General features: G+C 38.3%; 2 protein-coding genes across 5 annotated transcripts in view; one reads left to right on the forward strand and one right to left on the reverse strand.

Annotated features, from left to right (window-relative positions):
- Positions 1–6,240, forward strand: part of RFC1 (replication factor C subunit 1) — a 34,257-nt gene extending 28,017 nt beyond the window's left edge. For both annotated transcript variants that reach the window (XM_039551293.1, XM_039551294.1), the window contains 9 exons: positions 506–643; positions 1,037–1,132; positions 1,228–1,326; positions 1,757–1,911; positions 2,028–2,145; positions 3,065–3,210; positions 3,677–3,890; positions 4,947–5,138; positions 5,703–6,240. In XM_039551293.1, the coding sequence (XP_039407227.1) occupies positions 506–643; positions 1,037–1,132; positions 1,228–1,326; positions 1,757–1,911; positions 2,028–2,145; positions 3,065–3,210; positions 3,677–3,890; positions 4,947–5,138; positions 5,703–5,804 (1,260 nt within the window). In that variant the 3' untranslated portion in view covers positions 5,805–6,240. The remainder of the gene's footprint in view (positions 1–505; positions 644–1,036; positions 1,133–1,227; positions 1,327–1,756; positions 1,912–2,027; positions 2,146–3,064; positions 3,211–3,676; positions 3,891–4,946; positions 5,139–5,702) is intronic.
- A 219-nt stretch (positions 6,241–6,459) lies between these two features.
- WDR19 (WD repeat domain 19) overlaps positions 6,460–23,835 on the reverse strand; it is a 39,484-nt gene continuing 22,108 nt past the window's right edge. Inside the window, exons 25-37 of one of the 3 annotated variants that reach the window (XM_039551290.1) lie at positions 23,238–23,384; positions 22,690–22,814; positions 20,970–21,082; positions 20,027–20,095; positions 19,587–19,664; positions 15,387–15,483; positions 13,169–13,293; positions 12,397–12,478; positions 11,628–11,778; positions 10,174–10,297; positions 8,373–8,449; positions 7,554–7,674; positions 6,460–6,798 (exon numbers count right to left, since the gene is read on the reverse strand). In XM_039551290.1, the coding sequence (XP_039407224.1) occupies positions 7,560–7,674; positions 8,373–8,449; positions 10,174–10,297; positions 11,628–11,778; positions 12,397–12,478; positions 13,169–13,293; positions 15,387–15,483; positions 19,587–19,664; positions 20,027–20,095; positions 20,970–21,082; positions 22,690–22,814; positions 23,238–23,384 (1,303 nt within the window). In that variant the 3' untranslated portion in view covers positions 6,460–6,798; positions 7,554–7,559. Of the gene's footprint in view, positions 6,799–7,553; positions 7,675–8,372; positions 8,450–10,173; positions 10,298–11,627; positions 11,779–12,396; positions 12,479–13,168; positions 13,294–15,386; positions 15,484–15,518; positions 15,729–19,586; positions 19,665–20,026; positions 20,096–20,969; positions 21,083–22,689; positions 22,815–23,237; positions 23,385–23,835 lie in introns of those variants that run through there. The other 2 variants (XM_039551291.1, XM_039551292.1) reach the window with 2 other exon arrangements.

Raw genomic sequence — 23,835 nt, forward strand, 5'->3', positions numbered from 1 at the left:
CAAAGTTTGTTCTGGCAAGCCTAAAAATGATGGAAGCCTCAGGGTTGAGCTCTTGGAGCAGGGATGAGCTGATCTTTTTACTTTCTGCTTCTTCATTCTTTGTGGCAGGGTGCAGCCAGAAAGCTGTGTGCTCCTTCTGGGCATAAGCCAGGTCAAACTGGCCTGTGGAGAAATTAGTCTAGTTCTGCAGGCGGACACCTCTACTCTGGGCTATTGGTCTTCATTGCTTCTTGAAGGAAGTTCCAAACATGATTGCTGGAAGTAGACAGTGGAAGCGGGTAGGCAGCAGATCTCTTGCAGCTGAATAGAACAGCAAGTGAAAACAGTAGGCAAGGGGGCTAGGTTTGCACTGTGTAGAAATGTGATTGCAGCAGGAGGAGTGTTATGGACCTGGAATCTGTCAAAGATCTGATTTAAGGCAGGGACTAATGCTGCTTGGTATGACATTCTAATAATTCTTATTATCCAGATTATCTGATGTAATTGTAATGTGTTTAAATTACAGGAGCTGATTGCTTTGATCCGACACACGAAGATACCCATCATTTGTATGTGCAATGATCGCAACCATCCTAAAATCCGCTCCTTGGTCCACTACTGCTTGGATCTTCGTTTTCAGAGACCTCGTCTAGAACAGATCAAGGTAAGCAGGTTGTGGCTTTATGGACTGCACTGAATTACCATCAGTAACTTCAGTTTTTATGTGGCAGAGTTTATTCAGAATTGGATACACCACTTAATGGATCATCTCGGTGAGTAATTGCTTTTTGGAATTAATTGTCTGAGTTCTTCTTCCCAAAGCCTTTTGGATTTTAGATGCCTGTCTTAAAAATATGTCCAAAATGGGTTTTTCTAAATGAACATGCTCTTTTTTGCACCAGTGGTAAATCTTGGTTTATGAGAGAAAATTTGAGCTGTATGTGCTTTAAAAATTTAGAAAAATATGTACTGCTCTTTTATAGACGTGTCAGTATGTTCTGCTGGGGGAAGAGTTCGTAGGAATTCTCTAGTGACAGTTTCTCAATTGTGATTACAGGGTGCCATGATGTCTATTGCATTTAAAGAAGGTTTAAAAATTCCCCCACCTGCTATGCAAGAGATAATCCTGGCAGCAAACCATGACATCAGACAGGTCAGTACCCATTCAGCATCAGTGACTGTTCAGATAGCAGATTATGTATATTGACTTCAAAGTATTTGAACAGTATTTTAATTTTTTTTCTTCAGGTTTTACATAATCTTAATATGTGGTGTGCAAGAGATAAATCATTGACTTATGATGAGGCTAAAACAGATGCCAGCAGAGCCAAAAAGGACATCAAATTGGTAAGTGTCAAATACTGGTTTGGCTTTTACTGTCATATTCTGATATCGTTGCTAGGCTTTTATGAGCATCTTTTGAACTGAAGCACAGAACTAAAGCCTAGATGCCAAGTGCTATCACATTTGCCACAAATAGTTGAAGAGTAGTATATCAAGGACTGAGTATATATTTTGATGTACTGGTGTCTTACGTAAGATGTAATTACGAAGCTCATACTTCTCATCCTTTGTCCTCTGTTTAGGAGATAATTCTCTTAATATCAAAAGTAAAACACAGTTCTTTAAACTGGTGAAGTTCTAGGGTGGAAATACTGAATATGGAGCTTGTACGGATGAGTCAAGATGCTCCTGGATACTAATTTTGTTGATACTGTGCTGTGTTTTTTTGTGTTGACGTTCTAGCTGCTGACTTCTTGAAATATCGTTTATTTAGGGCCCTTTCGATGTTGTCCGGAAGGTTTTTGCTACTGGAGAGGAGGCTGTTCGTATGTCTCTTATAGACAAATCAGATCTTTTCTTCCATGATTATTCGCTAGCTCCTCTCTTTGTACAAGAGAACTACGTGCATGTGAAACCGGCTGCTGCTGGGTGAGTTACTCCAAGCCCTAAACTGACATAGGCTTTTGTGTCAGGGAGTCAAAGCAGACTAAAACCTATCTGCACATTTCTGCTTTGTAATACAGTCAACTTCATTTTTTTTCTAGAGGTAATTTAAAAAAGCACTTGGTGCTCTTGAGTAGAGCAGCTGATAGTATATGTGATGGTGATATAGTGGACAAGCAGATTCGTAGCAAGCAGAACTGGAATCTTCTTCCAACACAGGTGAGCACTTAACGCTTATTTTATGTCCTTTAAGGAGTGTCCAGGGTTAAAGATGGTTCTGTGGAAATTGGTTTTTCAGTATATGATCTGTATAGTTCATACTTCATGTGGTATTCTCTGTTCCACTGGTCATCAGAAGAGTTTGCCATAGCCATGTTGTTGAGCTCATGCTGCAACATGGAATGAAGTCTTCTGAAACTTTGAAAAGTTGGACTGTCACAAGGCATAGAAGCACATGGTATGTATCACTTGTGCAGTTACAAGCCTGCTCTGTCCTTCCTCTCACCAGGGCAGGATTTGTCCCAAAATACAGAGGACTGAAGCTTGGTCACTGTGCTTCTTTTAATGCTCACTGAAACACTGACGGGACTTGTGCTTAAAGGATTATGACTGGCATCAGAGAATGCATTGTAGGTGAAATTGGAAGGTACCTCTGGAAGTCGTCTAGGTCACCCCCCTGCCTGGTACAGGTCCAAAGAGCTGAATTGCTTAGAAATTTAGCTAGCTGACTTGATGTAGATTTGCAGTGTTCTTTGGAAATGTCTCCTTTACCATGTCTGTGTGCTGGAGATCACAGCAATTGTTTGTGTGAAGTCAGCTATTTGTCTGACTGCACTCTAAACTGGACATGAGAAAAGGCCATATTTGGGTTTTTTTTCTGGGTTTTGAAACCCAGATAATTACACAGGTATTTTAGATCATGGTAACGAACAGGGTGGTACAAGAGGTGAAGCTGTAACCCAAGAGGGATTGAACAGAAACAAGCAATTGAGAGAGTTCTCTTAAAATAAGCTGTTTCCACTGTGGCCCTGTGTTGACTGCCCCTCTTTCTTGGGGACAGTGCACTGCAGGGCAGTGTGTCATGGTGTCCATGAGACTTCAGTGTGATTTGGGTTTGGCATGTGTGTTACTTTTTCAGGCTATTTATGCCAGCGTTCTCCCCGGGGAGCTGATGAGAGGTTACATGTCCCAGTTTCCTGTCTTTCCCAGCTGGCTGGGGAAATTTTCATCCACAGGCAAACATGATCGTATCATTCAAGAACTGGCAATGCACATGAGTCTCAGGTAGTACTGACATTCCTCTGATACAGTTCTTTCTCGTGCAGTTCATTACCTACCATCAATTCCTTGCTGTGCTTGGTGCATACAAGTGACGCGTTCATGTGTTCTGTGAACGTGCTCCTGTGTTGTTGGTGACACTTTTCTCAGTGCTTAATTTGAACAACAGTCAAGCTGGAAACACTATTAGTATAATCAGAAGTACCTTGCCTTTTTTGTTTTTCCCCCAAAGTTGTTTCTCAGTTAGGGATGTGTTTCCCCCAGCTGTTTGGTGTTCAAATACCTTGCATTGGTTATCCCTAGTGCAGGTATGGCAAAAGGAATGGCACAGTACAGCTTGCATTTTGATCTTAAGGCAGCTGATTGTTGATTTGCTGAGGGCCTTCTTACCTACTTGTTCTTGTCTTTAGAAGTCAGTGGTGGTGGTTGGACAGATTCACTTACTCAGTACTTTATTTTCAATTTGAAAAAGAACTCAGACATGCAAGAGGACAGTAAATATGGAATATTTGTCATATTTGCGGGATGCACTTGTCCAGCCCTTGAAAGACTTTGGAGCAGATGGTGTACAACAAGCTATAACATTTATGGACTCCTACTGCTTGATGAAAGAAGATGTTGAAAATATCATGGAAATAAGCATGTGGGGAGGCAAACCCAGTCCTTTTTCAAAGCTGGATTCCAAGGTAAAATTCACCAGTGAATTTTTTAGTTTTCTTCTGTATCTTAAAAAAGAAATCCTAGAATAATCGTTACAGTATGGATGTGCTTTGGAAAGGCTGAAGTTGGTGCACCAGCTTAACTGTAATTGGTAGTAGGCTTTGTGAATCAGCTGTCAAACATACCACTAAAAGGTCGGGGTAAGTCCTAAAACATAATCAGGCTGTGCTTCACTCAGGAGTCTTTCACTTTTTGTTCCTGCTGTAAAGTATTACTGGGAGTCAGTTGCGTCTTGGTGGATATAGAAGTGGAACACAGGAAGGACAGGGAAAGCTGGTACCTTTCTACAAGCAAGCTCTGGCTGTAAGGTCTGTGCCCTTGAGGCACAGCCCTGCCATTCTTACCATCCTGGAAGGAGGAGGGACACACAGCTGCCTGGGTTATAGAGCAGGCACTGCATTCAGAGGCTGCCTCGCAGGTTGCACCTTTCACAGTCCTGTTAGACAGAACTGCCAGACCTGGGGTGCTTCATGTGCTGCTCCTCCACTGCCCAGCTACTCCACTCCAGTGGTTGGGACCCTCACTTGGTACACGGTGACCTTAAGCTCAAGTTGCTGTTACAAACTATGATCTCCCTCATCCTGGTCAGGTGCTCAGGGAAAGAGAAGAATCTGCTGGTAACTAAACCTACACTACTATCAGGTGTTTACCCCTGGTCTGAAAATGCTGCTTAGTCTGGCAGGTGTACGGTGCAGCTGAAAGGGGCTCTGGTGTGACTTGGATTGTAGCAGACTTGTGACTTAGGTGGTAGCAGAACAACAGTGCTGAAATTATTGCAAGCCTAAGCAAGAAGCATCTGAAGGTGCACATTTTATTTGAGGATTATGTGGGACTTACTTAAAATGAGCCTTCACCATACAGCTCTTAAATGCTTTTTGTGTCCTTTTGAGAGTGTCCCCTTCTATGTATCTTTGGTCCATCTTTCCAAAGGAAACTTGATATGGAATCTCCAGGTAAGTTGGTTAGCTTACAATCTACAGTTCCTAAACTGATGCTCAGTTTCCTTTCTTCCACCCTGACAGGTCAAAGCAGCTTTGACACGTGCCTACAACAAAGAGGCACATCTGACTCCATATTCACTTAGTTCTGTCAAGGCATCTAAAAGGCAGTCGGGATCTGCAGTGACTTTAGATCTGAGCGAAGACTTGAATGTGGAAGAGATGCAGTCTGATGAGGATGAGCAAGATACTGTTGACAGTGATGCAATGATTAAGGTGATTTGATTTCCTCAGTATTAAATGACCCCACTGAAGTGCTGGGACTTTTTTTGTTTTTAGTTACCTTTCTGTGACTTTTAACATCATCTGAATGAATTAAGAAAAAAATCGTAGTAGATATTAAATATATAATCTCTCACCTTCTGAATTTTTAACTGGTGGTAGTGTGGAAAAGTCTAAGTTACTTCCAGTCGTTGTCTTAGGTTGGACCAAAGTGAGATATCACTCCAAATCTATGAGTTCTGCATTCAATTCCAAAACTTAGTAATATTTTAAGTGTTGGTGAGGATGGTGCCAGTGGCAAGGAGCAGCCACAGGCCTGTGCCTGTGTTTACCACAGATGACAATTCTAGTAATACCTTTGGTAGGTATCACCAAATGGGGAACTGTGGTCAGCCCGTAAGACTGAATATTTGTAGCCTGTACTCTCCATGGCATTTAGAAACTTCACACCTGAAAGGGGAGGGAAAGAGGTGGCTTTTTCCTTAACACTGACTACAGTTAGACTGAAACTTTTGTCAAATTGCAGTTGGATTTTAAACTGTATATTTCTGTTTGTAGCAAAAAAAGGTGAAGTCCTCCAAGCTGACAAAAAAAGAGAAAAATGAAGAAACAACAAAAAAAGAAGGGAAAAGAAAAGAGAAAACAAGACATTTAGAGTAAAATCTTGCTTTGGACACAGCTTTGCTTATCTAACTTCTGGCAAGAACATGAAACAGATCCAGTGCTGCAACTGAGAAAGCAGAACCAGTGCGTTGAAAATGCTCCTCTTGTAGAGGTGCTGTAGCTCTTGTGCTTACACGATGTCCTGCTGTGTTTACTCTTGACATGGTACATGTTACAAGCTATAACTGTTTTTGTGCAACAGCCACCAGGTGCATGAACATGCTGAAAATGTCATGCTTAGTTACCTGGCATTTCTGCTGAGTCTTCCTAGGACTTCACTACATTTTTTTTTTTAATATAAATCCCCTGACATTATGTGGTGAAGCCTTGTAAATAGTACACGATGCAAAAACCCCATATATAAATGGCCTATTTGTACATTATAGAAATTAAGCAGCACATAAAATTACAATAAAATGTTTCACAGAACTCTTTTAAAGCTTTGGTTAAGTTCATGGAGTGTTCTGTCCTGTCTCCTTCCTTTACTCCACAGTTTTGTCTTTCCTTCATGTACATGATGTGGCATTTCTCTTTTCCTGTAACTTCCCTTTTGTTCAGGTAAAGACACAGAAAAGCAGTGAGGTATTTAGTTCCAAAACTTGACTAGCCTGTACTTGTACAAGTTATATCTTTAATCAAAACCAGAAAGGAATAATTAAAGAGTAAGAAATGTTTAATTGAAAATAGTCGTAACAGTTCAGAACTGATACTGAAAAAGAAAACAGTAGGGAAGTGGTTCTTCCTGCCACTCACATAAAAAGATGGCCCCGTGGTTCGTCTTTGGTGCAGATAAAATGCAGATTTTGTTTGAAAGAATTATCAATCAGTTTTATTACTACAATAAACCAAAGTACAAAATTTATCAAAAGCTAAATAGTTACAGATATCACAAAATAGAAGTGACGGAGTTGTTATCAGGCCTTTGTGGGGAAAAGATGTGTGATGTAGTAATAGAGTTTTCCTTGCTGCTTGCCAGCCAACACAGGCAGCTCTGAAAATAAGCAGAGGTGGTTAATCATATTCTGAGATACACTGTGATAGCAGATCAGGAAAAATAAAATCAACTAAAAATTTCCCAAAAGAACTTAGGTGCACTACTCTAACCCACAGCTGCATTTTCACATAAGCTGTTCACACTAGTAAATCTGCCTTGAAATGTCAACATTACTGAGGACGATGGTTAACTCATCTTCAGTTACCAGATTTTTTAAAAAAACAAAGTCCTGAATCTAAGTGTTTGAGAGCATGGCTCTGTCTATACCATTCTTTGAAGTATTTCAGGCTGTTATCAACTTGTTGCTATTATCCTGGGATTGATTGTTAAATAGGCATGTTGAGATCCTGTAACCTGCATTTTAGATTTGCTCCTTCCAGTTAGTACCCCTCTTGCTCTCCCTGCACTTAAACCCTTGTTGATAGATCTGTAGAAGTTTGGATGATGCGGGGATCTTCACACTGTTTTCTGTGCTACTCCAGCACACCTGGTATTCAGGAACATGTTCCAAACCAGAACATCCTCTGGATGTTAATGTGGTCATAGGGGTAAACCGAGTTTAAGCCCAATTTAACAACCAGGTTAGTTGCAGTAGGAAAACCTACTGGTGTTTGCATGCCTGAGGGCAAATAGGTGGCAGAACTGGGTCTCAAGTTACCTGAGGTGTTGACCCAGGCTTAAGATTCCTTACTGGGAAAAACTCTTGTCTTCTGGAATGAGCCCTGTTAAGTAAAAAGTACTGTAGGACATACCTGAATTTAATGATCCTCATCTTCTAGTTTGAGGTACTCTGTGCAATCAGTTATTTTCATAAGATCAACAATGTTAATCCTTTCAGAACACATGGGACACATGTTTTCAGTCTGTAACATGCTGTTTTAAAGGAAGGGTAATTGGTCAAAAGCTAATTCTAATATTTTTCAAAGGAAGCTGGGCCCAAGGCACAAAGCCTAGAGCAGAGTTCTGACCAGTGCTATGTAGCAAGTGCGGGACAGAGCAATGGCTGCTTCTGTCTACATGGAGCAAAGGCTGGTTTGTTTCCAACATTTGAGAACTAACACCGCACCAGGAAGGCTGCTGCTGTTTGCAGCATTTAAACATGTAACAGAGGAGGTTTTAACAGCTTCAGAGTTCCTGACATTGGAACAGAGTTATCCAATCCCATTGCCACATGTGATTATCAGGGACAAAAAATTATTGCTGTCTTAGTCTGTACCTAATTCTATGTGCATTTTGTTTTGGGGATTGCTAGTGTGCCTGTGTTCCTGCCCTGCCCCCATATGAGGCCTTCTTCCTGGACAGAGCCGAGACCTTACACAAGCTCACCATCCATCTTCATTACTGTTCCTGTTGGAGCCCTGCATTACTGGCCCAATTCTTTATCTTACCACATCATTTGGTCAACTTTGAAGCAATGTTTTGTGAGTGTCTTAGGTGCAACGACCAAGTAAGAGGGATTCCTCTTCCACCCAGCCCAGCTGTTACATGTTTTTAGTACCAAATGACCCATTTGCTGCTAAAATACGAACAAACATTGGAATACTGCAACAGAAAAAAAAATCCCAACTTACTTTTTGAATTCTGAGTAGAGGGCAGGAAAGTCACAGTGTGGGCAAACTGTCCAGTCATCACGTACCATGTGCCGACCCTGCACACAAAAACTGCAGGTAATGAAGGGGCAAGTGCTGCCCAAGTACAGTGAGCATTTACTTTTGGACCTGTTATTGTGAAAAAGTCTCAGCTACTGAGTTCTAAGGTCTTGAATTAAAAGCCCCATAGTAGTGTTACTGTAGTTGGATTACTGTGTCAATTCTGTAACTAGAAAAGGAGCTCTCAAAGAGGTGCAGTGTTTCCATTATCATTTGCATTCCTCTTTTAAAAATGGAAATCTAAAAATGAATTGAATTACAGTGTTTAGAATTCTTTCAGTTTGGCAATTCTAGAATGCTATCTGTAGATCTGTATCCAGAGCTGTACCTATATCTGCTGGCTTTTTTGGTATTGTATATGACATACCAAAAATGCCACCAAAGCCACGGCACCTGAGCACAGCAGGTCGCATTCAACACTAAGTTTGTGAGCCTGCCTGGCCTTTGCCTCTTTACTCTACTTTTTCTTTTTTTTGCTACAGTTTAACTAGTTTACTTTTCATAGAAGGAATTTGTATGTATGTTTTCAATACTGTAAAAACACAATAGCACCTTGAACTATACTAAGAGATTTATGCTCTAATAGGCTATGCAGCAGCAGACACTGACTCTTATTAGATATTTGAAAATGCCACAGTGTTAATAATGTTACAAACACCTGTGACATAAACTAAGGCCAAGATGGGGCCTAAATAAATACTGTGTAACATGTAGTAACATGTCCATTGTGTTTGGCTCATAAAATTATATTTAAAATCCTTTGCTTTCCTGAAGATATTACTTCTAAAGTATACCTGTCATTCTGCTAAACCAGTAGAGCAAAAAGACCCCCACATAATGGATATTAATTTTTTTTTAAGACTTTATTAAAACTAAAGAATTAAGAATGTTAACTCTAACATTTGTTCCCTGTTCAAGTAAGTTGTCTTTTTCTTCTGCAATTTTAGTATGACAATTCACACGAACCCAATAAAAACTGTTAGTTATACAGTAGCTGTACAGTAACTTCCACCAGGAATCTATGCCATCCCTACCTTTTCAGTACGCTCTAAAGAAACAAAAGATGTTAGAACTTCTCATTTCTGTAAGGATCAGTAATGTAAGAAACGCTGAGGTCACTGGCTGAACCATTAACTTTAGATGTGCTTAAATTTCCCTAAAACAGATTTTTGAAGTTTTGTTGGGGTTTTTGTGTTTAGTTGATTGGTTTAGTTTTTAATTTTTTTTTTTTAATTTGAAGTCTTGGCAGCCTGGAGCTTAGGGGAGGAGGACTGTGCCCTCCACAAGCTCCTGTACATGGAAAAGGAGAGGGGGACTTATGTTAGTTCTCTGAGCACTAGAGCACCTAGGCAAAGGGCTGAGCTGGGAAGGCACCAGCAGCACAATCCTGTCTGTTCTCCCAAGTGCACCAACTGCACCAAATGTGTGTGCTGGGGATTCCTGGTGCTCCACCTGCCTTCTCGGGAAGCTGAAGTCTCCCAAAATGCCTTCCTAGTTTTACTGGGACCCTCAAATGCCTGCTATTTGTAGGTGGCAAGTGAGGACACTGTGATAGCCAAAGACAAAAAGAAATTTGGTAACACATTAGAAAAACCCATAAATGCATAACACCACCTAGCCTGGGTCCACTAGCAAACTAAAGATGTTCAAATGAACTTATTTTTAGAAGGGAAAGCAGCTTTGCCTTTACTGTCACACTGCAGGAAGCACAGCAGACACTCACAGTTGCAATGCAGTATGGAAGGTTGTTTTTACAGCTGGGACACAGAAGTTCACACTCTGGGAGCTGGAAAGCACAGTAGGGACAGGCTGTTGTTGGCTCTTCTGTCTCAGTAGTGTCTCGACGTCTAAAACACAGATACAGCTGTGAATAAAACCCTCAGGCTGTTTGAACTTAACAAAGCTCTTTTACAATGCCTTTGATACTTAGCAAGTGTTTTTCCTCTGAGTTACTTGCTTAGCTTCCAGCTGCTATTTTACATTCTATCAGCTCCTTCCTTTTAACTATCACCCAAGCTTCATCACAATTATGTCAACTCGGAAATAGGTCATTTTCCATTTAATTAGAAAAAACACCATCTTTTAAAAGCTGTAACAGATCCTAATACTTTGAAAGATTTCAAAACTCAGGGTCTATACGTATTGACTATAAAGCTGTGGTTTCTTTGTTTCAGAGTTTTTCTGTGGCAGCACCACAAAGAACAGGAGTAACAAAAAACTGGCTTTCTGGTAGGATTATACAGCTTCTAACTGCCTCCAAAAAGGCTGTAAGAGTTTCAGAGAAATGACATAAAAATCAGTATCCATAAAACAGCTATGTAAGCTGAGACTCTTCAGGTCCTGAAAATACTTAACTGACAGAAGGGAAATAAATAAAATACAGAGGTGTTTAAAATCATGAATAACACAGAAAAGGGTAGATCTCTCCTAAGAGGAAAACTATGAGGCATCACCTTAAACCAGCTAGAGACCAGTCTTGACATAATGGAACTTCTTGTTGTAGGAGTCACCTGTCATTAAAAATTTACATGGCTTTAAGCAGAGAGATTGGATAAGCTCATGGAGAGCTTAGAGACTTAATAAATAAATACCTGAACCACCCATATGAGCTCAGCAAGTCCCTGAGCCTTGGTTAGAGACTAGTACAATAAATGAGAAAGTGTTATATATGCGTGCCCTGCTGTTTTACAGTTACCTATGCTTCCTCCTCTGGCAGAAAACATTGGCTAGGATCTACCAAAACAAAACTTCAGATAAGGAAGAAAATGTCAAAAATTCATATATTTTATTTGCCATCCCATTCTTTTTTATCTTAGCCATTTAGTCAGTAGTCTAAATCATAGAAGAGCACAATGCTGCTGCTGTAGTAGCCAACAGTTTGGCTGTGGATTCTCAACTAGACACCAACTAAACCTGTAGGGCTGCACTTGTGTCTGTATGGACAAGATGGAAAAGTTACTGCTGGTTAGGAAGCATTTTACATACACATTGAATTTAAGGCTTACTGCATTCAAGGGAAGTCTTTAATTCTCAGAGAAGGGTGGGAAATGGTTCTTAGCCTTTCAAATAAAAGACAGTGAAAAAATATGAAAACAGCCTATAGGCTTTATGAGCAAAAAGAGCATTGCAAATAAAGCCTTGACAGGTGATTGCGTGCATTTGATTAACATCACTCACCTGACCACAGTTTCAATTTTCTTTTTATATTTAGGATCTATTTTACACCGATACTCAGGTCTCATCAACATAGCAGCAAAACTGAAGGCTGAGTTTTTCAATCCTGCTCGGTGACACTCAATCACAGTTGAAGTCAAAATTGGCACAATGTCTGTAACAGAATGAAACTATGTCAAATATTTATTTACCAATATTAATGTTAAAAACCTTTGAGCTAATACAGCTAAAAAAGTACTGATGAAAAAAGACTTATTTTTCTTCTTTTCCATGGTACACAGTTGCACAATTTGGGCCATTCCTCAAACCATATACAAGAAAACCATGGTTTCACCTCTCACTGCCTCGCACTCCTGAAGCTCAGCATGGCAGCAGGAATGTTCTGATTATAACCATGTCTCCCAAATCTGGTCTGCACTCTTTAAAGCCTACTTTTTAGTCTACATTTTCCATGTACCCAAAAATCATTTTCAAAAAAGGTCAATTAAAATTTTGTGATAAAATCCCAGAACCAATCAGTTCATTACACACAATCCTGAGACTGTGTGTGGCTGAGGCTGCTCAGTACTGCAGTAATGTGAGGACAGATTAAACTGCTGGTGAGGATCCCATCCTGAAGGCTGTGTATGGAAGAGCTGTCTGGAGGAGGATGCAGAGCACACTGTGTAGTTACACTCTGTTGTTGCCCACAGGATCACAGGGGGAGAATGAACCTTGTAATGCAGTGCTGATTGATGAGTTGCCCTGTTGCTCCTCTGCTGTCAGCACTTACGTGATGGGAACTTGCTGATGTTGTTGGCTACACGTATAAGCATCCGTGCTCCCTTCATGTGATCACCACGTTTCACGTGAATCTGGAATACAGCAAACATGCCACATTTACTGCAGCCATTGAGAGTAATTCCTGCAGCCTGCTCTTGGCATTCATTCATCCTGCTGGGAGCTGCATGCCAACAACTCCTTCATGAAACTGAGCAGAGCTGGACTAGAGAAGGGACCAGAGACCTCACAGTGGCTCTTCCCCAGAAGGCTGCTTCTGCCCTTCAGCCCACCATTTGCAGCTCTTGCCTCACTGCTGGTAGAGAGGGAGGCCGAACCTGGCTGTAGGAATGGATATCCTGATGGGCTTAACTACTGGAGATGGGTTTACTATCCATGGTTAACTACTAGAGATCACTGGAGCCCCTGCTTAATTTCATTTACAGAAAAGCAGTGATCTACTTATGGATAATAACCTCAAATAAAACAACAACAATAATAAATAGTTGTACTAGTAGCATAGCATTTGTAAGTATGAATGCATAAGAGAAACAGGAAGCCATATGTAATTTTCAATTATTCAGTATTTAAAAAAGAATATGCTACTCAAAGAGGCAGAAACAACTATGGATTGTCCTCTTGAAGCTTGCTATTAGCATGCACTTGGATTCTGTGATACAATCTACATGACACTGTAATTTATGTACACAGCCCATCCATCCATACAGTTCAATAAACCAGACACTGCGCAACTTACACATAAATTCAATTTCTCAGTTCCTTACCTTCACTAAAATATAGCTGTGTAGAATCATAAGGTTCGTAGCCATCTCAGAAGAAATTTTAATCTTCTGGGTCTTTAACTCTGAATACATACTGAAAAGAACATCATGTGCATTTCGGTAGTTTCCTTAAGAAAAAAACAACAACAGAAAATTTAATTTTTCATAACAATGTGTTTATAGGGAAGCTGAAGTTATGTTGATGCTTGGAGTAAAACCATTGCGTGACAATTTCTTTGGAAAACCACAAGCAGTTGCTTGTCACAGTATCCTAAACAGTATCAGCCAGGAAGTTAAAAAAAAAAAAAAAATTACACTGGGAGAAGTAATCTAAACAGTCTAAACAGTAGCAAAATATATATGATAGCAATTTAATATAATGAACTTTAAAAGTAGAAGATGCTTTTAGAGCTTTTACAGATTTTTTTGTTGTTGTTCTTCAGTGTCAGATATTCAAAAGCTATTTTTTAAATGTTAATTTAGCATACTTTTACTTGATCATTTGCTTTGGAAACGCCTTGCCTCTGCAACCAAACCAACCCAAAACCTGTCAAGGGATAGTTAAAATTTGAATGTTACTTCACTAGGTTATACTGCTTCAAGGTTACTATCAAGGATTGTCCAGAAACCACAGGATTTCATTGAATTATCAATTTTTATGACATTAAAAGCTGAAATCAAGTAGTGTTTTGCATTTAGTCTATTCCTAGCTGGTTTTTTCTTGCTTTGTTTTTGGGGTTGTTTTGTTGGTTGTTTTGGGATTTTTTGCATTATTAGAGGTTGAGGAAGTCATACTCTTTGCAGCTGGAGGCATTTGAAGGAAATTCCAGTTATTTCAGCAAACATTTTTCCTTTGCCTCCCTATATTTCTCTATCAGCAGATCTTTTTACTCTACAGAGCAATTTGTAAAGTTTTGTTATACACTACAATTTAATCAAACTATGAAATTTGTGTGAAACAGTTAAGTATCACTTCAGAATTAGTTGCTGGAAAACAACATTTTTTTATACTGTGTTACTGACTCTCAGTATAATACAATCAGTCTTAAAATCATGTGATTACATAAAAACAACTTCAAAGAAAACTGCACTTAAAATGGCATACCCAAAGAAAAATACCAACCAGTGTGACTTAAATATTATTATTAAATGGATTTTTAAGAAAAGAACAAACTATACTGGTGCAGACTTCAGAATCAAACTCACTGAAATATGCTGAAGGAAGAGGGGGCTGATGTAAAACTGCCTTTCCAGAAGAAACAGTTACTGCAAGGTTGGTGATTTTAATGAGACAAACAGTGTGCATCCTATTACACTGCTGCAAAATACATCTATACTACTAGGGAATATGAAATACACCATAGGGTACTGCATTTTAGATACAAGTTTTCAGATTCAGAGAAGCTAGTAAATATTTAAATCCTTGAGCCTTTGCATTTCCTGCTTACATAATTAAGCACAAATGCATTATTCACTATGATGGACTGGGAGATTTGCTTGCCAAGGGTTTTAGAGGTTTTTCCACTCCTTAGCCCAATGCTGAGGAGCAGCCGAGGAGCAGCCCATAAATGTTAATTTGCCTGGGTTATTCCCGAGACTGCTATTTTTCCTTTATAGATTTTTCTTTTACATAATTGAAATGAAAAGCAAGCAGTGTTACGGTAGGGTTGTTGCCACGGCTACAAGGGAGAGTTAATAATGGAGGTGGCAGCTATTTTGCTTCTAGCCCTCTCTCTTCTTATTTTTTTTCTAACTTCAGCCTACCCATTACAAAGGAAAACAAAGCTTAAAGTAAGCACATGTCTGGTCCTTCAACAGAAATTATCTCCTCTGCCCATCTTCCACTGATAAAAGTCAGGTGCTAAGACTAAAGGATCAGTACCAAGTCAGTTTCTACCATATGTAGAAACTGCAATTCTATGACTGTAACACACAGAAAGGTAAAGTCAAAGGCTGTCTTAATCACTATGTTCACCTGAATGTAATAAAAAATACAGATATTTTCCACAAGTTTCTTTTTTTTCCCCAATATTTAATATACAGGTGTGAGTCCAAAGCTTCTTCCCAAGTCTACTTTCAAATTCAAAACTGACCTTGAATACAATTAAAAGCACTGATACACGTCTTCTCTAAGTATAATCCTACACAAAGAGCAGCACCCTAAGTAGGGTATCTAAGGAGGTAGCATGAGAGATGCCATCACATCAGAGGAAAGACTTACCTGAACACTGCTCCTCCCTGGCAATTATTATGGCAGTTCTGGCAGCATCTCGGTACTGCTTTAGGGCCATGTACAAGCGAAACAGGTACTTGGCATCCTTAATGAAATCATACAAAAGCAATTAATACTGACCAAATACCTACTGCTGTATTCCTTTTCTTGACTTGCTCACCCCACCACCACATTCTCCAAAGAAAGCAGACAAGCTTGCTTTGTGAAGAGCTCTTTGTAGGAACATGCTTCAGCTATGCCACAATCTCCCTCAGGGTTTTGGCTGTTGCTCGGGCACACAATACCCACGCTGAGGGCCCGCAGGGAGTCCTGGCAGGTGCTGGCCAAACCCTGTCAGGAGGGATGCAGAAAGCCACAGACCACTGTGCACGTGGAGAGTTGTACAGGGGGAAACCAAACAACTCCAGCTGTGTGGGCATTTATGGTGTTAGAAAAGAAACCAGGGACTCCTTTCAGAAATAGGAGTCTTGCCAGAAATGCTTAAATTGCATTATGGATCTAGATGCAAACATTGCTTAGTGTGGATGAGGATCACAAAATCTGGCCACTAATGAATGTATTGTTCTGGGACCAGAAGGCAGACATCCAAGACAGTTAAAAAATTAAAAAGGGGGACAACCACCTAATAAAATGCATAAAATTTATAATTTGCTATACCACGTATTTTTGATAGATTATATAACTCAAGAACGGTAAATGTAGCAAAGAGTTTGCCCAAAACGCGGCAATCCAACAGCAGGCAAATTAGTGAAATAATTTAAAAACAAAACTAAAAAACAAAAAAGAAAAAATAAAAATACAAAATAAAATTGTTACTTGTTGACCTTGCTTATGTTCCTATGAAAAGAAACTATTAAGTGAAAAAAAATAGGGCTAGTGTCATTATTTTATATCACTAGCAGTGATTTCTAAAATGAGATTAATAAAAAGTAAAGCCTGTCCATGATAAACTTAATTGGGATTAAATTGAGCTAAAATATTGTACATAATGGTATGGTTCCAACTTAAATGTACAAATGAAAAAAAAAAGATGACTCTGGCAGCTTTATAGAGAGCTTAGCAAAAAAATCCAAACCAACTAATTCTGCAAAATTAGTAGTAAATCCAAACATTTAAAGTGTGTATTTTATGTTAAAATGGTATAAAAACTTCTATTAAAAGAATTGTATTCGTCAATGTTGTGCTGTTCTCTGGAATACTGTGTGGGTTTTGTATGTAAGTCTCAGAGCAAAAGAAAGCAGAAATTCAAGGTAACAGAAATATTAAAGACAAAGATATTTCCTTATAGAGAAGATGACTGCAAAGATTAGCTTGTACTTGAGAAGCAAAGAAAAAATTACCAAAAAAATCACAGAAATAAAAGCAGGAGGGAAAGAATCGCATATGGAAAGAAAAAAGAGAAGACAAAACCTTCTTTTTAACTTGAAATATAAGGAAAAACATTAAGCAACCAAAAGTAATTACTGTTAAACTAATGATGGAGCAGAATTTTAAGTAATACACGATCAAAAGGCTGAACATAGTAAAAATTGTAACTCAGAATAATGAAATAGTTAACTGGATATAAAGTAACTACAACTACTTATATTAACAGGTATTATTTTTCCACTGTAAACTGCCTTAAAAAGAAAAATTGCCATTCCCTGAGTGGGGTAAACCAAAAATTATTAAGAGTAGTGGGTTATGATATAATTCTTCCCAACTTCTGACACCTAATGAACACAGATGGCCATTCCACTGATGTTAGCCCAAAGCTGCACTGCGCCATCCAGCCTGCTTCTCCCCTTTCTCCTGCTGCAGCAGGAAAGGATCCTGTCCCAGCATGGACCAGTAGTCTTATATGGTATTTGCCATGTTCCTAATTATATTTTACTTAAATAATATATTTAAATTACTCTTTAAAAAAAAAGTGAAACTCATTCAAGAAAAATTAGTCCCATGTTTTACTTTCATATTCTTACCTTTAAAGTCAGTAAGTTTAAAAGCAAAAAATGCAGAAAAGAATTTTCTAATACAATACATTTCCTAAGGTCTTTGGAAAATTTATTATTGCAATCTAGCTGATTTAATATTAGATAATCCTAATTTAAGTTTTCTTTTTAAAATGTATGTACTCAGAAAATATGCACACAGAAAACAGCAGAACCTTGCTAGTTAATGCTCCCTGAAAGAGTGAACATGACAAATTAAGAATCTTTACATGTTGAAGTTAACAAACACAACAGCTGACAAAATCACACATTTAAGAAATCATTTATAATTAGTCAGACAATAGTGTAGCAAAATTCTGGTGATAATAATTTTGATAATATGGTACTTCATTAAAATGCCACATAATTCTTGGCTGTGAAAGATTTAAAGCAATCAGCCTGCTGTCAGTGATAACCTGGTTTGAAGATCAATGCTTGAAATGATTAGCAAGTTTCTGCTGCATGGCTACTTTTCAATTCACTCTTACTTTCAGCTTTACAAAAATGCCACGACATAGAAGCTTCTATTTTCTAAAAACAATAATATCTTGCTTGATAAGTTCAAGAACAGTCTCCATAGCATAATGAAGATAAGGATTGTTTTTAAAGTAGTTTTTAAAGCAAATATGTATGATTTGATAAAGTAAAATTTTGTTACTCACTGAGAGAGACTATGGTAGATTGGATTAAAGCATTCAGAAGAACAAGAGAGAGCTTTTAAATAAGGAAAACAAAGCTCTACACTGAAGTTCAAAACAATGTTAAATATAGCAATAATGGCATTCAAAAATTCTTAAGTCTTTTCCAAAATCTTTAGAACCTCTTCCCTATGGATATCATACTCACTGGCTCACTCACCTAGCTCACTTCCTTCACCCAGTCCCATGCATTTCTTTGAACAAGGCAGATAGGCTGCTGTTCTGAGAAAAGAGACTGGATGCTACAGTGTCTGTCCACCCAACTTCCAGCGTAAGTACAAAATTAGTCTTGCTTACACTGATACTGGATAGATTTTTCATCCAGTGCCTCCAACAGCTTAATTACCTTTGGGTTCTTACAGCTGAATTCTGTTTGTTTTGCCATGTTTTGCTTCTCTCATAATTTTATTGAAGTTCACATTTCATATTAGAGGTTTGGTTTGTTTTGGTTGGTTTTTTTTTTTTTTTTTTACATTTTACAAAAGCAAAGTTTTCCTGGCCATCAACTGCCTGGTGTCTCTAGAAGTCTAAAATATCAAACCCTTAATCCATACAGAGAGGAAAGAGACAGAGTTTCCAATTTCCTAACAGAACTGCAAACCACAGCTGTAATATTAGGGGTGAAATCAACTTATTGCACCAAGCCCCTGTATCTCCATAATTACCAAACCTTGTTCCCCTCAGCAAGGCGTAATTTATTCTTCCATGGTATATCATATTGCACCTGACTGTATTTACCATGACTTTGTATGAGACTCTAAATTCCTTAACTAAGCAATTGACTGCAGACTGCAACACCCTCACCTGAGGTCTGGCTTTCACCACTTAGCTCACATTCCAGGTGTGCTGTTAACGGGCAGTAAAACTTCAAGTGGTTCAGCCACATAGTTCCATGAACTCAAGCCCAATTATGACTGAATGTACTACAAGCTATTGTCATCAAAGCCACTCAGAAATGAAAAAGGATGCTAATTTTGAAAATCTGTCCACAACCTTTTATGCCTTACACTGACGCTGAATGCAGGAACTAACGTAACCTGGTAAACTGCGGGGTTTTGACCTGCATCTCCTACTTTGTACCTTACTTTCTTCCACTGTGAAAGTCAGACCAACTCTGCTACTGCAGGAAGAGACCACTGCTGTAGCTCATCTCAAGACATATACATGCTGACTGTCCATCTGGGAAAGGCAACAGCCAGCTGGCAAACTGGCATCAACCAACAGCTAAGTTTTGTCTCTTACCCTCAGTACAAGCATTAATTTCGACCTCCTCTGTCCAACTACCTGCTTTCATAAAGATGAAGAAAAATTACTCAATCCAAGAGTAATTGGTGCTTCCTTTCTTATATTTCTGAACCTGGAGTTACTGGGTGAATGACCCATGGAATGGTCATACAAGTCTTGCTCCTTAACAAAAGCTAAAGCACAGTCTGTGCCTACTAAAAATTTTAGGACAAAGTAAGCTCAAAATATCTTGTAGCACAGAATGTGACAGAATAGCAGTGATAAAAATACAATACCTGGGGCATGCCATCCCCCTCTCCCATTAGATAGTCAATCAGCTGATTTGTTAGGGCTTCATCTTTTGCCCGTCCCACCTATCAAAAAAAGACACAAGAAACTACGATATGAAAGAAGAAGGGAAAAATAACTTTCTCATTAGAAGCCTTTCCATAAAGCACTGAAACTAGACAGATTTAGAACATGATTTTTTTAGTTCTGCTTGTTCAAACCAGATGATTCTTTGGTTCATCAGCTTTGACATGCAGTAGTTCATATTTATTCTCTAATGTGTTAAACTGGGATTTTAGATATGTTTAGATATCATCTTTACTGATACAGTTTTCCTTCTATTTGCAGTATGTCCAAACACACTCAGTGACGCTAGGAAAATGTCACAATACTGAAGGTAAACTTCTTAAAAAGATGAAGAATTTTTTGTTTTATCGAAGTTGCTTACTGTTTCAATTGCCATTTCCATAGCCAAGTTATCTTCTGTGCTTGGACTTTTCATGAAGTGCCTTAATGCCTAAAATGATACAGAAGGAAAGTTAAAATTGAGACACATGAAACTCACTTTTTTATAATTTTTATCAAGTTCTCTCTCTCTGCATTTTGATAGACAGGTGGCACACTGAATGCTTATCTCAACTATAGAGGTAGCAGCTGCTCCTACAGATACTCATGCAAGAAACAATTGAGTCTTTGCCAAATTCTGATGTACACCTTCACTAACTGTGAAATATGTTAACAGCAGTATGGTGAGAACAAATTAATGATTAATGTAATTAATGTCACAATGTGATTAATGTCATGTTTTTAATGTCACGGAGCCCCCCATGCCACAGTTGAAGGAGTTTTCACCTACAATGGCTGTAATGTGCAAAAATCAGTCATGTAGTATGTGTTCAGTATGCAAAAGTCAAACATTTAATAAGCATCAGTTCACAGACTTGTAACTGATCAAAAGTGTGTCAATCAACATACTTCAATTAACATATTTTCTTTTTTTAAAAAAAGCTTTCAGTTAGGGCACGCTACAGCAATTAATGAATTAGTTACTCTGCAACCAAGTCTCCACTGGTCAAGCCAATGAAATGTAAATAAATTGCTGCTGTGGATCATGACATTTAGAGATTCATTGACAATAATATATCCGTGATTCACCTCAAGCTTCTGCTGCTATGAAAAACCTATGTGCATGGCAATGTACAATTCACAGAACACATTCTAGATAACTGTAAATATAAATAGTTTGCTTGCATTTTTTACTCTTTTAAAAAAAATTCAGTATGTCATCAGTTAAGGCACTTAAAATCAAACATGGACTTCCCTGAAGTACTGTATTTTGAACAGTTTCTATAAACGTTTAACTTTTACTGGCTTATCCTTTCAGTACTGACCCGTCCATATTGACCACACAGCAAGAAAAATTTCCCCGCCTGAAAATGTTTCTTTTCTGCTTCAAAATATAGTGCAATGCTCTGATAATCTTCATTGGTAGTACTTTGAGAACCTGCAACAGAAGATAGCAGGGTATTCTTATTAAGGAAGATAAAGACTCTACTGAAGGAACATACTCCTATTTTTTTTTTTACTGACATTCAAAGGAAATCAAAGCCAGACAGACTCAAATTATGTCTTACACATTTTGTCCCGTTTTAATCAGACTAAATGTCAAATATTAGGAGCTAATAATACAGTGAAATAATTGTTTCCACAGGTTTTACACCACAATGGGATTTCTGTTTCTCACAGAATTATAGAATGATTTGGGTTTGAAGGGATCTTAAAGATCATTTAGTTCCAAGCCCCTGCTATGAGCAGGGACATCTTTCACTAGGCTAGCTTGCTCAGAGTTCCATCCAACCTGGCCTTGGAACACACCCAGGGATGGGACAACTTCTCTGGGCAACCTTTTCCAGTGCCTCACCACCCTCAAAGTAAAGAAATTTTTCCTAATATCTAATCTAAATCTACTCTCCTAATTTAGTTTAAAACCATTCCCCCCCATCCTGTCACTACATTCTGCTCTAAAAAATCATAGTGAAATGTCATTACATGATCTAATAATGAATTTTTCCATTATGTCTTGGCAACAATAAAGCAGGGCAAGTGATTATGAGATTATCACCTGAATTGCATTCACAGTTTAAGAATATGGAAGCATACTTGTATTGTACGAAGCAAGGCTATCAGGGCTAATGCAACCATGTGGTAGCAGAGAATAGTACTTAAATCTTCTAAACAAGACTCCATTTTGCTGTACACATGTAAAACAAAGACAGCCACAACTCCAGTTGGTTTTAAACCCTTTTTCCACCCACTTAAGTTTGAGACATCCTATTTTGGATAAAAGCATAAGGAACAGTAGAACAATTGTGGCCACCTCGACAAGCATCTGCAACCATACATCTCCAAGCTAACTGTTGCCAAGTTTTTATAACCTTCATAACAAGAAATCATTTTCTAAAGGAAGAGATTAATTGAAAATATGAGAATTTGGGAGATAAATATGTGGAGCTGATAAGGCACTCTTCAAAGGTGCCTCACACAGAAGAAAACTATAAAATTGAGTGCAAATTGACAAGCTGGACTCTGATTGGCTTGATAGCCCAAGATAAAAGTCAGCTTTTCAGTAAGGTCTCCTTTCCATCTCTCACTGAGATAAGAGGAGGCCACAAAGGGTCTTAAAGAGAAAAAAAAGGAAAAAAGTGACATGGAAGAAAAGAGTTGGAACCACGAGAAAAGGAAAAGGGAACAAAAATCAAGAACCATACCAGTGAAATGCTCCATTTTGTATCAAGGTCAAAGAAAGGGATTCCTCAATGGGCACAAGAAAATAGTCTAGACAAATGTTTTATCTCTATGGATAAGCAAAAAAAAGCTGTAGGACAGGCAAGATTTGAAAACAACCCAGACTGAAGACCAAGGGAGATATCTAAGCTGAAAGCAGAGTCTGGCTTGTAGGCCTGAAGTACACACATTGGCAAATCTGGCCGCAATGACTGGAAATGGGAAACAAAACTTCACACCCATTGTGTTATGATTTCAAATTGGTTGAAATCAACTAAAAGAACAGCAAAACATAATGCAAGCAAACTTTGAACCTGGAATACTCACTGATGATATCAGCATAAATCTCCATCTTGTTGTGTTGCTGAGCTAATGTGAAAGCTTCATTATTACACTTGGACATAACCAGGAACTGGATGGCAGAACCATAGTCACCAAGCTGCAGAAAGAATCTAATCAGAATGAAAAATTAATGCCTTAGTACTTAATGAAGCTTAATGAATACACCAAATGTTTCAGGAATATAATACACAACATACATACAAATACAAAACACTTCTAATCCATTTTCTATCTCGAATTGCTTTAACTAGGTTCCTAAAATTAACTTAGTAAAAATAATCCAGCATGGCAATTTTTTATTATTGTCTAAACTTATTACTTCATGTTAATATAATTTTAATCAGAAAGTAAACAACAACAACAAAAAATCAGTACCTGTTTAGTTGTCCAAATCTTAGAGATGATGAATGAACTGAACTGAATTATACAGTCAGTGGCCAAGTACCAATAACCAGCGTCTAATATGTTAGCAAGCCTCATAAACTCCCAATAGATAAAAGACTTCTTTTTAATGAGCATAACATGATTGTTACCTGGCCACCATCTTTGCTCCTTCAAGAGACTGTGTTTCTCTTACAATATTAACAGCCTTTTCAGGATTATTTAGGTGATCCAAATACAGTCGAATTACACTATCCCATTGTTTGGCATGTTCATAAGCTATCACAGCTTCCGTGTACCTGCAAAATAATGGTTCCACATCAGTTTTTCTAACTTTGTAAATAACTCCTTATAATATGGTGTGAAGGAAACATAAAGTATTTTATTTCTGTGACATTACTCTGTGACACCTTCCATTCAGTTTGCATGTAATTGCATTGCTCTGCATTTACTATGGGTTTTTTGGTATCTATTTCATTTTCTCTTAGGAGAATGAAAAGCAGAGGCAACAGAAAAATGTCTTACCACAATAGTATTTTTGACCTACTCTGCCAGCATCCCTTTTGCTATATATTAAAAACAGTTCATCTGTTCCATATGAAATCACTTGGGAGGGAGAGAACAAAAAAACCCAAACAAGATACCTAGGTGTATCATTTTTAAAATAAGACCTTATTTTGGTTCTGTAGACAAGATAAGAAATTTCTCATTCTCTCACTATGCAATTGACACAAACGGTATTTTCTAGTC

The sequence above is a fragment of the Corvus cornix genome, chromosome 4 (genome assembly GCF_000738735.6).
Source record: "Corvus cornix cornix isolate S_Up_H32 chromosome 4, ASM73873v5, whole genome shotgun sequence".
NCBI lineage: Eukaryota > Metazoa > Chordata > Aves > Passeriformes > Corvidae > Corvus > Corvus cornix.